Genomic DNA, 13688 nt, shown 5'->3' with positions numbered 1-13688 from the left:
CCACTAGTTTTAAATAAAAAATTATTTAGACATTGAAATCTGGCACTGCTGATACTTATAACATATCTCTCTCAGGAGGACTCAGACCAAAACCCCATTTATTTATATGCTCAACAATAGAAAATGCTGGAGAAATGATGCAAAAATAAATAATTCAGCTGTATAAATCAGTGTAATTCAGCTGTATGAATAATTTGGTTTTTTGCTCTGACACCCCTTTATTGTTGTGACTGTATGTTATCATTATAGGAAGATATCAAAGAGTGTTAGTAAACATAGTGAAAGAACTGAGACAAAACAAAGTCATATTAAATAAGTCTTCTCTAATAAGTAAGCTACTTCTAAATGGCCACTGTAGTAAATATTTTTAAAAGTTCCTTCATGTGACTCCAGTGGAGTGTCATAAGCAAAGCTGGTCTAGCATTTAACTATGGTTTTTTTAAAATATATTTTTATTGATTTCCGAGAGGAAGGGAGATGGAGAGAAATAGAAACATCAATGATGAGAGAGAATCATCGATTGGCTGCCTCCTGCACACCCACTATGGGGGACTGAGCCTGCAACCTGGGCATGTGCCCTGACCAGGAATCGAACCATGACCTCCTGGTTCATAGTTCGACGCTCAACCACTGAGCCATGCCAGTCTGGCTAACTATGTTTTTGAATACAGCTCATTCTGGTGAGTAGGTCATGTGGGACACTTGGATTTGTCCCACAATATGTCACACTGTATATCAGAATATCTTCTCTTTCTTCCTCTATGGCCAGTGCCTAATATTTTTTAAATCTATGTAGCCAAGTGGCAGGACTTGAAACACTACATCTTGTCATTACTTCAACTACAGAGTGATCAAAGTTCCTTAGGGCCCTGATGAATGATGACACCAACCTTAAAACACCTTCAATGTTTTTAAAAGTAAGCTTGTGTTTCTATAGCCTTTCCTTCTTACTTACCATGTCTGTAATTCGCAAAGTCCAGGTGCCTACTGGGTTCTCTCCCCATGTGTGAACAGACATGAAGTCCCAATTTTTAAAGCCATTAGGAGATGTATCCCGCTCTCTTTCAGCCAACAGAACAGTGTTGGTTCCTATTTTCATACAAGAAATACAAGTTAATAGATGTCCTAACAGCTCTGATAGGACACACTCTAGCATCTGATAATGAAAATGAAAGCTGGGAGAGATTAACCCTCCAAATGTTTTTATCCACAGTACATTGCACATTATCTGACATATAATAAGTTCTCAATCCATACTGTAGAAAACAAAATAATGAATGAATATAGTAAGGTTTATTTGAATAAGAAGAACTCAGAGACCTACGTTTACAAACTAAATTAAAGAAGAGAATCAAAGACCTAAAATACATTTTGATGGAACTGTCATTTTGAAATATAAGAGGAAGTTTTGAGAATTTAATAGGTGCCTGAGTCTACAATCTTGTGTATACATTAAAAACTATGTTAATTTAATAATCTCTTGTCATATAAAACTAGTAACAGGAGTAACTCTAAATTTTCAAATCCAAGCTTCCTATGGAACAATAAATAATATTACTTTCTAAGTGAAAGGGTCAAAAAACTACAGGGCCATTAATGAAAAAGCAGTCCACCAACCTTTCAAGACAATTCCAAGATATCTAGAAAGTGTAACTCCAAAATTAACAGAACCTATTCAAAAGCTGTAAGAAGTTCATATCCTGGAAGGACATTATGGAGATAGCTCATTTTTCCTCACACATCACCTACAGACATGGAATTTATTCAGAGACTGCATGTGGAAGAGTGCTGGGACAGCTTCTCTTGGTGGATTATGGTTTGTGTTCACAAGCTCTTCCCATCCAGAATCTCATCTGACTTAGTGCCCTCTCAGGAAAGAGCAACTGCCCATATATCACATCATCTGCCTTAATAATATCATTATGGGAAATTTGTTAGTCTTCTCAACCCTCTTTCATGGATCAGAAGTCTCAGTTTTTCAATTGATTCTGATGTATCTATCAGCTTTATTAAGTATCAGAGTAATTTTCATTAACATATTACCTGAGAGAAAAGAATGATAGATCAGTGACCTGGAAAAATGAGCACAATTTGAAAATGTATATTATGGTATTCATTAACTCCAGAAAGGCTTATTAATTACATTTTTACTTGAATAGACCTTGTTCTTTGCTTATCTAAGGACCTGTGGGAATGAGCAGGGCAGAATTCTGATGTTAAAAAAAAGGGGGGGAGGGGGAGAGAAGAAGCATATTTTTTAAGACCTGAAAATATCTATTGGGAGACTTAGTTCTAAAAGAAACAAAAACTCATTTATTTGAAGTAATTGAATTTACATTTAAACAAATGGTTTAAAAGAAAATTTTAAAGTTAAAAAAAAATTACCAAGAGCAGAAGTGAGTGTGACATGAAGGTCTCCTCTTCGGGAATATTCAATTGTTGCTTCAAATTGTACATGTTCCAGGGACTTGATAGCATTTTCCTGTCCCTCACAAGCTCTTGTTGGAATTTCAATGATAACTTCTCCATTAGCTTTCAGGGCTCTAAATATATTAATGAATCTCCATTGAATAAAGTGTATCTCTTCCTTACACTTTATACAAATATGTACACATCAGTCTTGTACTTGATACTTAACTAAGCTTGTTGTCTCTCCCTATTATGAGTAGAACCTAATTCAGGATTAGCTATAAGTGAATAATGCATAGAAAATGGTAAGGCTTTTATAGAAATAGAAGGAAAAAAAACAATTCTACAGTTTCATCATAAATAGCAAAATCAATCCTGAGAAAAAAGAACAAAGCTGGAGGCATCATACTGCCTGATTTCAAAATATATTAGAAAGCTACAATAATCAAAACAGTATGGTACTGGCATAAAGACAGACATATAGGCCAGTGGAACAGAATACAGAACCCAGTTAAGTGTTCTTACCACGATAAAATAAAAAGAAAAGAAAATAGTAAAGAACACAGGTACTTGAAAAAAATGCTGTTTACTGTGGAATCGAATTCAGGCATGTTTGCCTTGGACCCATCAAAAAGTGGTCTATTATTGCAATGGACATGTCTTCCATGCCTTCTACCCTTGGGTATTTTGTGTGAGTGGGTCTTCAGTATAATCATGATTGTTGTGATAGAATTAACAAGACAGTCATAGCAGATTCTGCTTCCGGGGCTAGATGTGGTGGGTCAGATGTGGTCTGTGTAAAAGCAATATGATAAAGATTCCTTCATGGAAGAAAGATGATGAATCACACAGCACTGTGGTATGAAGTGAGGCTCTTGAGGTTTGGATAATACTTGTTGGCGAGTACTGTATTTCATCAATTCTAAGATGCATTTTTTCAACATTTTATCATCTTTGAATTTGGGATAAATCTCAAAACTGATGATTGATAATAGTTTAAGTAGATATGATTGTTCTTAGTGCTACATAAAACAATGGTACACCTTAAACATAATGCTAGATGGTAGGTAGGCTATGAGAGGAAAATGCAAATATGCTAACATGATTTACAGATCTTTGATCTCAATATTCCCCCTGGACCCATAGCGAACACTGGCAAATGCTACCTCCATCTACTTCAGAAAGGAAGGTGAGAAAAAAATTAGACAAAGTGACAAACATATCAAATAGTGCCATGGGCACACAGTTATTCAAAATTCCCGAGACACTTACCTGGGCTCAAAGTCATTGTCCTTTATCACACACTCTTTCTTCTCAGGCACACTGTTCCAGGTTCTCGGATCAGCTAAGTCCACCAGAGCTTTGGCATTTAGCAGCCCGAATCCAAACCGACTGTTCACCATCAAGCCTGCGCCATTCTTTTTCCAGCCAGGGTTATTGGCCAGTGGGTCATACTCAGAGGTCCAGACAACCAAGTGCTGCATATCTCGCCAGGTTAGATTTGGACTGGATGGAAAGTGACCCAAAACATCTTTCAGGGACAAAATGAAGTTTCCTTGCAAAAGCAAGTGCTAAGAACAAGCATTTCTATTCAGAAATTATGAAGTACCTTTTGTAACTGTACTTAATGTAATTCTAGCATTACTATTTGTATGTCTTTTCATTTAGAAATCAAAATACAGTATGGAAAACTTCTCCTCATACCATGCAAGTTAAGTTCTTATCATTAGTAAAATTTTGTCTTCAGCATTGTAGAAATATAGGACTTGGTTCATGATTCCTAATTAGTTAAGTTTACCTGGAGCAAAAATAAAAATGACAGCACCTCCTTTCATTCTTTCAGTCTTCTGCTGTCCATTAACATCCTTGGCATTTTTAGCATTATTAACAAAGTCCTCGACTTTCTTCTTGAGCAGACTCAGATTTTAAAGATATGGGCTGGCTTCCTACTCAAGTAGTTTTTGTTTCTTTTCTTTATATATCAAAAGTGTCAAGAAACTCTTAGCTACTTGAGATCACTCTTGTAAGATCACTATGCTTAATACTATGGGGATATTTAAAGAGGTGGTTCTTGTTTTTAAGAAGCTTACACTCCAGTAAAAAAAACTAAGGTTATTTTTTTATTACTATAATATATCTGCTGAATAATGTGTTTATGGCATAATGCACTGCAGGAGTTTAGTAGAGAGATAATTATTTCAGGTTGGGAAGATTCTAGGGAGATTTTGCTGGGAGGAAATATTTGAGCTGAACTTTAAAGAGTGGGTAGAATGTCAAGAAGTGGAGTGAGAGAAAAGAGAACGAGGCAATGGAGCAAAACCTGTGCGGTGGGGGGAGGAGGGGGGGAGGAGGTGAAGTACATGATGTGGCTCAAGTACAGTGAATAGTCTGGTTTGCTGGAGCAGGAAGAGGTGATAAGGAGTACTGAGCCAGATGGTGAAGGCCTTGACTGCCAGGTAAGGGGCTTATACTTTATCGTTTGGGCAATGGGGAATCATTGAGAAATTTTGAGCAGAGAAGTGGTTTAACCAGAAGTCTTGATACAATTAATTTAGCAACAATATAAAGATAATCATTGGGTTGTTAGGTCTATTATAATGCAGATAGAGCCTTTCCCAATCACCCTATGTAAAATTTCAGTTCTCCCAACGCTCCTGAGCATTATTCTCCTGCTCTACTGTTTTCTTTTATAGCATTTATCACCTTCTAACATATTGGGTAATACATTTGTTTTATATATCATTAATGTCTGTCTCCCCTGCTAGATTTAGCCATGAGAAGGGCTGAGATTTTAGTCAGTCTTGTTCTCTGATGTGTACCTAGCACTCAGAAGAATTGCAGGCACAGAGTATAAGCTGAGTAAATATTGGTTGGCTGAATGATTGAATGTGACTACATGTTAACTAGCCCCCAAATATAATTTTAAAACTTACTGCAATTAATCAGTAGAGTCTTTCAAGATCTCGAGCTTTCCCTTAGCTTTGAGACTTGCATTGTGTCTATTAAGCCAGTCAAGCATTAGTCCTCAAGGTTTCTAGCTTATCACTAGGTTGTGAAACAACCCTCAGGAAATCTGGCTCAATTTGCTGTTTTCTCCCTAGAGTCAATAGCATAGTGGTTAAAATGTCTTCTGGCAGGTATTGCAAAGGATACCTGGCAGGCCTCCCAGGGAAGCGCCCTCCCCACATCAGCCTGGGTGCAGAGCCCATGCAACTAGGTCTCTCTAGGGCAGTGGTTCTCAACCTTCCTAATGCCGCGGCCCTTTAATACAGTTCCTCATGTTGTGGTGACCCCCAACTTCATTGTTACAAATTGAACATAATTAAAGCATAGTGATTAATCACAAAAACAATATGTAATTATATATGTGTTTTCCGATGGTCTTAGGCGACCCCTGTGAAAGGGTCATTCGACCCCCAAAGGGGTCGCGACCCACGGGTTGAGAACCGCTGCTCTAGGGAGTTGCAGTCAAGGACTCAGCTCCTCTACTTGGTCAAACTCTTCCCATATTTACATTCTTAGCCCCTCACACCTTTCTTAGGTCTCCTTATCTGAGGCCTCTGCTAAGGCCTCCTTATGGGGGGAGTGGGAGAAACCTTAAAGACATTTTCCCCCCTCTACTTTTCCACTCCTAGCCTTCCCCAAGCCCCACCCCACCCCAGAATCCATATAACTACCAGAGCCTTTTTTTTGGTGGGGGGGGGGGGGCGGTCCCTCAACAGTGAGAAGACCCTCATGAATGTGATGCTTCACCTGACCTGTGACTGGGGCACCATTCTTGGTGGGGGGGGGGGGCAAATGGACTAGGGTAGTCATTGTTTCCTCTTGTTTTAGATTCTGCCAGTGTGGTAAGAGATTAAAGGCTTAACTCTTTCATTTTTGGTTTATTGCTTTAATTTGCTACTCTGACACCTAGAAGCTCAGTAGATTCACTCTCGTATCAGCTGATCTCCTGACAAACATACCAGCCAGAGAGTGACTGATGGAGGCCTTAGAAAGACTCCAGTTCAGTGATTCTCATGGGTTCCAGATTGCTTGCACCATAATCTGGGACACTTGTAAATATTGAAAATTCCCACGTCCTATCCTAAACCTACTGAATCAATATATCAGGGTAGAGCATTATTTTATAATCATATTTGAAAAAAACTAACCAGTTCTATGTTATAGCTAAAATAATGAGTTGGAAGAAAGAATACAAACATATAACTAAGACAATTAGAAGTCATTTCAAATCATGGAGGACAGAATAGAGAGTAATAAAAGGCGTATTACACTATATCTACTACCAAAGACCCGTGTGGCTTTAAGCAAGTCACTTTATTTCCCTGGTCCTGAGTTGACTCATTTATAAGAATAGAGGGATGAGTATAATAATCTCCAGAATTCCTTACTGTTCAGACCTCCTTTCTGCCCAGTATCATAAATACCTCATCTTGTCTCCACCTTGGCCATCCCACATTTAGGAATAATTAACTAGCTGAGGAGAAATGGCTATTTTTTGAATGTAGACATTAATTCTGTCCTATAAAGCATTTTATTGAAATTCTTGCATCTTCCCAGTCCTTTAAAGGGAGTTTTAGGTAAAAAGCCTTTTATCAAGGTGACCAATGGGCAACTCACCACTTTCTGATTTGACCATCTATGTGACAGGTGTTTGTTTGGAGGTTGGGATGAAGAAGTGTACTAAGGAAGCATAAGGCAGGGTCTTGATAATCAAACACAAAGCATAGACTTCCTATATTTTTATAGTAGAACATTTGTTTTATATTTAATTGCATGTTTTATTTTTTTAATTTTCTTTTACCTATTCTTTACAAAATATTCAAGGGGGTTTCATTGCCATGCAATTTGGAAAATTAAGCCTATTTTCCCAACAGAGTTATTCTTTATTTGTGTGATTGCATTTCATAAATGAAAAGGAGCTGCTAATAATCATACATTTCATTCCTGACAGCCTCTCTTTGTTAATTAGTGCTCAACAGCACCACAATAATTAAAAATTTTAAAGCTGCATTAGGTTGCAAATCAAGAATATATTTATAGAAAATAAGGGTTGTGGAATTAAACATTGAAATTGAGCATTGCTTCTAATTAGAAGAGTGTAGGTAAAGTAATTGGAAACAAAATTCTAAAGTGAAAGAGTCCTAGAGGCTGTCTCATTCTGCCACTAATCGCAACTAGGTAAGTCCACTATGTTGAAGATTTCCTAATCTGGAGACTTTTCAACATTTCACAACCCACTGAGTCTAGGATTTCTTTGATGTGGTTTACCCAGAGGTTTCATGCAGCATTGAAAGTTTATTTTCCTTTCTCTAGCCTTTAATGAAAATAGAAGATTGGTTCATCTGTTTATTTAATACCTCCAAACATGTCAAGGGATTCAGTGTTTCACTACAGAATTTGTGTTCTCTATTAAAAATTACTCTGATTTCCCTTGCTCTCACCACAGAAGACTGAGGTTATTGCCTGCCATCTTTCTAACGTCTACTCACTACATGACAATAATGGTACCATAGGCATTTATCGAAGGAATTCCTATCTTTTTTTATGCCTATTGAGTACCGGAATGAACATCTTGGCAATTACAGCTAGATGAGGTTGCAGAAAAAAACATTTGTAAATTAACTCTTTATAGCAGTGTTTCTTAAAATTTGGTTAAGCTAGCTACTAGCATTCAAACTGCCTAGGACACTTATTAAAAATGGAGGTTCCTAGGCCTAAAATACCAGAAACTTCTGAATCTGAGTTGATGGCAATGGGACATAGGAATCTGCATATTACATAAAACTCTGAAAATGATTATTATCTAAGCTGGTGTTTGAGAAACACTCTTCTAGGGAAGAAAATTCCTCTATACATATTTGAGCCAGAAACTATTCTTCCTCCTTCCCTCTCCTCTTCTCATTCCCCAGTGCTCCAGCTAAGTCATATTTAATGCAACATAAGTAGTTTGCTTGTGACAAAGAGTCTTTTATGAGGAACTCATAAAGCATGAGAGTTAGGATGTTCCTTTATCAGCCTCAATCTTATTAACTTCCCTTTGTTTGAGAGGATGAGCAGCTACCATTCAACATTTCCTCTGCACCAGGGCCATGGGAGGCAGCATAATGTACTGGTTGATAGCACAGGCTTTTCCCAGATTTGCTCTTTCCTTACCAGCCATCTTTCCAGCCCATCCAAGTAGGTAGACTCTTGGTATGAGTTTTGCTAGGCCTGTCTTGCTTAGCCACTGTGGCCATCTCATAGCTGAGATACTTGGGACTAAATCGTAGCTCCACAGGTGCTCCAGGGCTCTTGGAACTACTCTGGTTTAATCCTCTCAGACAAAGACTCAGCAACTTCTGGGCTCTTCCAGCTGTGGCACGAGCCAAAGTGTTCTCTTCTGCTACTGTGAACCTCATCTACTGAACATGACATGAGGGGACTGCTTTGTCTTCTCTAGCAAATATGGATGTTCTTCTAAGATAAACTCCTTAGTAGGAAGGGTAATAGTAATTTTAAAGTTCAAGCACTTTCTTGATCATGCAACCACTCCACCTGATGTGACATTTAAATATTTCTCACCAAACAACACTAGAAACTAGAAATGAGGACAAATAAAAAGCTGTGAGACAGTTGGATTTTCCCCCTCTGTGTTAAGTATTAGACTATCGGTCATTATTATAAGGGAAAAACATTGTTGTTAAATCCCTTTTTAACATCATACACTAAAATAAATTCCAGGGTGACTTAGGACTTAAATATGGCAAAAGAATAATAATAAAAGACATATAGATAAATGTTTAATCTAATTTTGAGTTGTAAATATTTTTCTGAATGTAAAAACAAAGGAAAAAACTTTTAGAAAAGACTGGCAAATGTAACTGTATACATATTAACTTAATTACTTTAAAATTACATATAAATAAAATTAAAAGGTAAATGTCTAACCAACCAAACTAAACTAAGGCATAAAACAAAATCAAGGCCATAAAAAAACAATTACAGATGGCAAATGGCCAAAGAATATAAAATACTGAGCTTCATTAGTAATGAAATAAAAGTGTATGCAGATTAGATACCATTTGCATGTATCAAAATAGCAAAAACTTTAAAAGTTAATAAAAGTTAATAAACCATACCGAGGGCTTAGGAAAATGGTACTTTCATACATATAATGCTGGTGGAAATATAAAATGCTACATTTTTTCTAGACAGTAACTTGTCAATATGTATTAAAATCATTGAAACATTCATACCCTTTGACCCAGAAATTCCAATTAGGAGTGTTTATCCTGCAGAAATTATCAGAGATGACAATCAATATTTATGGACAAGGGTGTTTAAGCATGATTATATAATTTTAATAAAATCTGCATTTATATAACAGAATACTATGAAAAGATAAAAATTTTGTTTTTAATGCTCATTCCTCTAAGACTGGGATTATATAATATGAAAAAAAGGATGTTTTATAAACTTATCATTCCTAATACTACCCACAGAAATTATCTATATACAGTATTTCCTGATGGGAATAAACAGAAGTGAGAAGGCCTTGGAGCTGAGTGGGAGGAGCACTTGGAGGAGACCATGAGTTTTTGAAGGTCAAGGAGCATTGATTTACACAAGAGAAAATGTTCTTAACATATTATAGGGAGGATTTAAAAACATCACAAAATAATGTATATGTGAAGATCCAGTTTTGTAAGATATGTGTGTACTAAATCTACATCGAGATGTTAACTGGAAGAGAGTTTATTTTATTATTATTTATAGTTTTCTACTGTAACCATGTATTCAGAAAACAATATGTGTTATTAAAAAGGAGGAGGAGAAGCAGCCTTAGTAATGGCGATCAGAAGCTTTCGGGGCCTTACTTTGCTTCCAGGGCCAGAGCGAAGATGCCAGCAGCCAGGGGTGCCGAGGCCGAGGTGCCCGTGTGGGTCCCCGTACAGTCATTGTGCAGGTCAGCACTCGTCTGTGTGGCGCCAGAAGGGGAGAGAAACGTGGGAGAACATGTGAGGAGTGTGGTCCTGTCCCTGGGGGAAACCATACCGAGGGCCGCATCTGCTATGATCAGGAAACTGAGCTGATTCGATTCCCTGCTTCCTTCTCTAAACCACAGACGGGTGTTTGCCATCTGCTGATATTTTAGTTCACTCTCCTCTCCATGCAACTTGTCTATAATTCTGGCATCAGGGTGCCTTTTGGGGGGATGAAGTACTCCCACTATGAATATTTTCTGCTCTGAGATTCCCAAACGAAATGCTGTCTGTAAAAAAGGGACTGTTTCAAAATCACTGTGAATCATGCTGGCCCATTAATCATCAGATCCATTGTGTTTGGTCTGGCATATTTAGAACTTCTGCCTCATGCAAAATTCCCTGTTGCCTTCAGATTGACATTCGACTGCCTCTTCGGTACAAGAATATAAAGCCATTCTGATTTCGGCCACTTGAACTAGTTGTTCAAAACTTGTTTAGTGTGTAGTTTGCACTCACTGTTGATGTAATTTGATGCCCATGAGTTAGTGTCCACATCGGCACATTGATGAAAATGGTGTTTTTTCCAAATGGAAAGTGTGCTAGACTTAGATCTAGTACACTGAATTCTAAAACTGCTCTTCAGTAGATGTATTCCCGGGGCAAGGCACTTGGTTTCCCCATCTGTAAAATGAGGTTGACATTTCCTGACTCAGATTCTGAGGCTGGAATGAGATCCTGCTTATGAAAGCATCTTTACACAATATTATTGAACGTAAAGAATTACCTAGGCTTATTTTAGCTTAATTAAGAAGCGGTTGCTGAGACGAAGGGAAGAAACCAAAGCGACTTCCAATCTGTCTGCCTGAAGAACCACAGTACTGCTGGTAGAGCAAGTAGTTGGGACAAAGGATTACTAACAAGACCCCACCCAGGCTCCTGCTCTCTGGCTTTTAGCTAGTGATTTCAATGTATGGGAGGGAGGTGTGAAAAACTAATTTATTCTATTATCACCTCCTTTGGCTTCCCACTTGGAGTGGCTGAATTTCTCCAGTTACTGTGGCTCTGCTCCTCAGAGGTTGCGGAAGCAAGGCTGCCCCTTTTACCCGTTGACGCAAGTGAGCCCCCGGAGATGACTGTGCTGAGGAAGAGGTTTGCGCAAGACAAAGACTATTTATTGCCACCGTCTCAAATAGAATTCACCATCTGTCTCTATGGCTGATTTACCTAAGGAGTGATCTTTACAAAGATGGAAATTCTTCCTCCTACTTCAGAGCAGAGCAGCTCAGATGTGGGACAGTCTATGAAATGGTGACTGAAATGCATAGCGGACTGTTTTCTCAAAAGCAATTCTGGACAACAGCCAAGAACTCTGACCACCGAGGAAAATATGTCCGATATGCTCCTTTCAAAGGCAATAAAATATGCCCGCCATAAAGAATCCCTTGGTAGCCCTGGCCGAAGTGGCTCAGTCGGTAGGGAGTCATCCTGTGTACTGAAAGGTTGCTAGTTCAGTTCCCTGTCAGGGCACATACCTGGGTTGTGGGCTTGATACCTGGTAGGGGGCATGCAGGAGGCAGCCAATCCATGTTTCGCTCTTATATGGATGTTTCTCTCTCTCTCTTTCTCTCTCTCTCTCTCTCTCTCTCTCTCTCTCTCTCTCTCTCTCTCTCTTCCCTGTCTAAAAAATAAATTAAAAAAAAAAGACTCCCTGGGCAGACTGTCACTATTATTTGTGTAACTGAAGATATGGGCATGAGGGAGGTCAATGCTTTTAAGTTGAGACCACAGTTTTACTGTCGAAATTAGAGTAGTTGACAGAAGCAGGCAGAGTTCCAGAATTGTGATCCAGTAGGAAAAAGACAGTAATCCTGACAATTTTGTTGAGATGCTATTAACATGAATTTTACAAACTTTTCAAAGTCTAGTCATCTAAATGACCTGCTCTCTCACTGAGATTAGAATATACGTACTTTAGCTAGTTGGCTCTTTCTGTGTCAGAAGTTAAATGTGGGACTTTAAATTTTCAAATTAAAAGTGCCTCTCTGTTCTCAAAGCTCCACATGGCCCTTGAAGGAAAATCCAATAATTGTCCTTGGCAGTCTGACTCATGGACGCGGAGACACAGCCACACGTGGGCTGGAGATGCTCTCTGAGCATATACCCTGCCCGAGCTGCTTACTCGGATGCTGAGAAGTTCACCTCAGGGGAAATGTAGCCTGTTATTTTCCTGTAGGTCGTTTGTTCTTAGGAGACATCGCTGGTGTATGCTCTGTATTTTTATCATCTGCTAAAGGGCAAGCCAGACTATATCCCTGCTATTAAAGGATCAGCAAGTACAGGGTGATAGAGCCCCTACAATCCTGAGATGCCCTTTAAGGCTGTTTTCGGGGTGGCATCACACAAGCTGACTAGACGTTTAGAGTCTTGGCTGTAGGTAATGACTGACTGGTGGCTTCTCAGGGCTGAGTTTAAAAATGACTGAGAGACAACATCTTCCGGGCAGAAGCATAATTATCCCCGAGAGAGAAAACTTCCCAATATATGCCAGCCTTTCAAGTGAGCAAAGGACGAGTCTCCCCAATTGAGCCATCACGCTTAAACAAATCAATTTTGCCAAAGGATTCTTGTGAATGCAAGTCATGCTCTTCTACCTAAGCAGAGAGAGTTAGACAAAAGCAACATACGATTCGCTGGTCAGTGTAATCCCCGCTGCTGTACGAGGTGGCCAGCGTGGAGGAGCACTTCTCCGCGTACCAGGGGGACAGGCCCTGCTGCGAGGCACTGCTGATGGAGATGGTGTAGATGCTGTCTGTGTACCCATCGCAGTCACAGTTATCTCCCTGACGCCCCCCGTTTCCAGATGCCCAGACGAAGATGGAGCCCTTTCCTTGTCTCCCCTGAAAGAAAAACCTGAATATATCACATCTATTATCATCTATTGGGGTCACTGTCACACCTCCATAACATCCCCAACAAATACATGCTGAGACAGTTATGGTGGCCTTTTTCACCTCTAGGTACTCCAGCATCAATGCTGGAAATCTTGTGACACTTCCTATTGTGAAGCCACGGGCTTCTGGCTCTGCCAGTCCTTTCTCTGGGCCCTTTCTGGGGTGGGGCAGAGCTGGGGCTTTATTTTGCAGATTCGTAATCTGGCCCTTAGCACTTGCTCATTTTTTTTCACTCTTCTCTGGCCTTATGTCACTACATTTGAATCTTTGAACGTCCTATCCTTTCTGCTTGAATCTTCTGGTTTGCTAATAGAACGAAAAAATCTGGCATTGTTCAGATCTGCTTTGCAGCTGCATT

The 13688-nt window shown here is 39.1% G+C and overlaps 1 protein-coding gene across 1 annotated transcript in view; it reads right to left on the bottom strand.

The window, feature by feature from the left end:
* Positions 1 to 13688, bottom strand: part of PCSK1 (proprotein convertase subtilisin/kexin type 1) — a 37835-nt gene that overhangs the window by 3457 nt on the left and 20690 nt on the right. The window contains exons 8-12 of the mRNA XM_006081201.3: positions 13064 to 13276; positions 10272 to 10372; positions 3682 to 3915; positions 2386 to 2543; positions 956 to 1089 (exon numbers count right to left, since the gene is read on the bottom strand). Coding sequence (XP_006081263.1) covers positions 956 to 1089; positions 2386 to 2543; positions 3682 to 3915; positions 10272 to 10372; positions 13064 to 13276 — 840 coding nt within the window. The remainder of the gene's footprint in view (positions 1 to 955; positions 1090 to 2385; positions 2544 to 3681; positions 3916 to 10271; positions 10373 to 13063; positions 13277 to 13688) is intronic.

This window comes from Myotis lucifugus, unplaced genomic scaffold (genome assembly GCF_000147115.1).
Source record: "Myotis lucifugus unplaced genomic scaffold, Myoluc2.0 scaffold_0, whole genome shotgun sequence".
Lineage (NCBI taxonomy): Eukaryota > Metazoa > Chordata > Mammalia > Chiroptera > Vespertilionidae > Myotis > Myotis lucifugus.
This window is presented reverse-complemented; position numbering and strand designations above follow the sequence as displayed.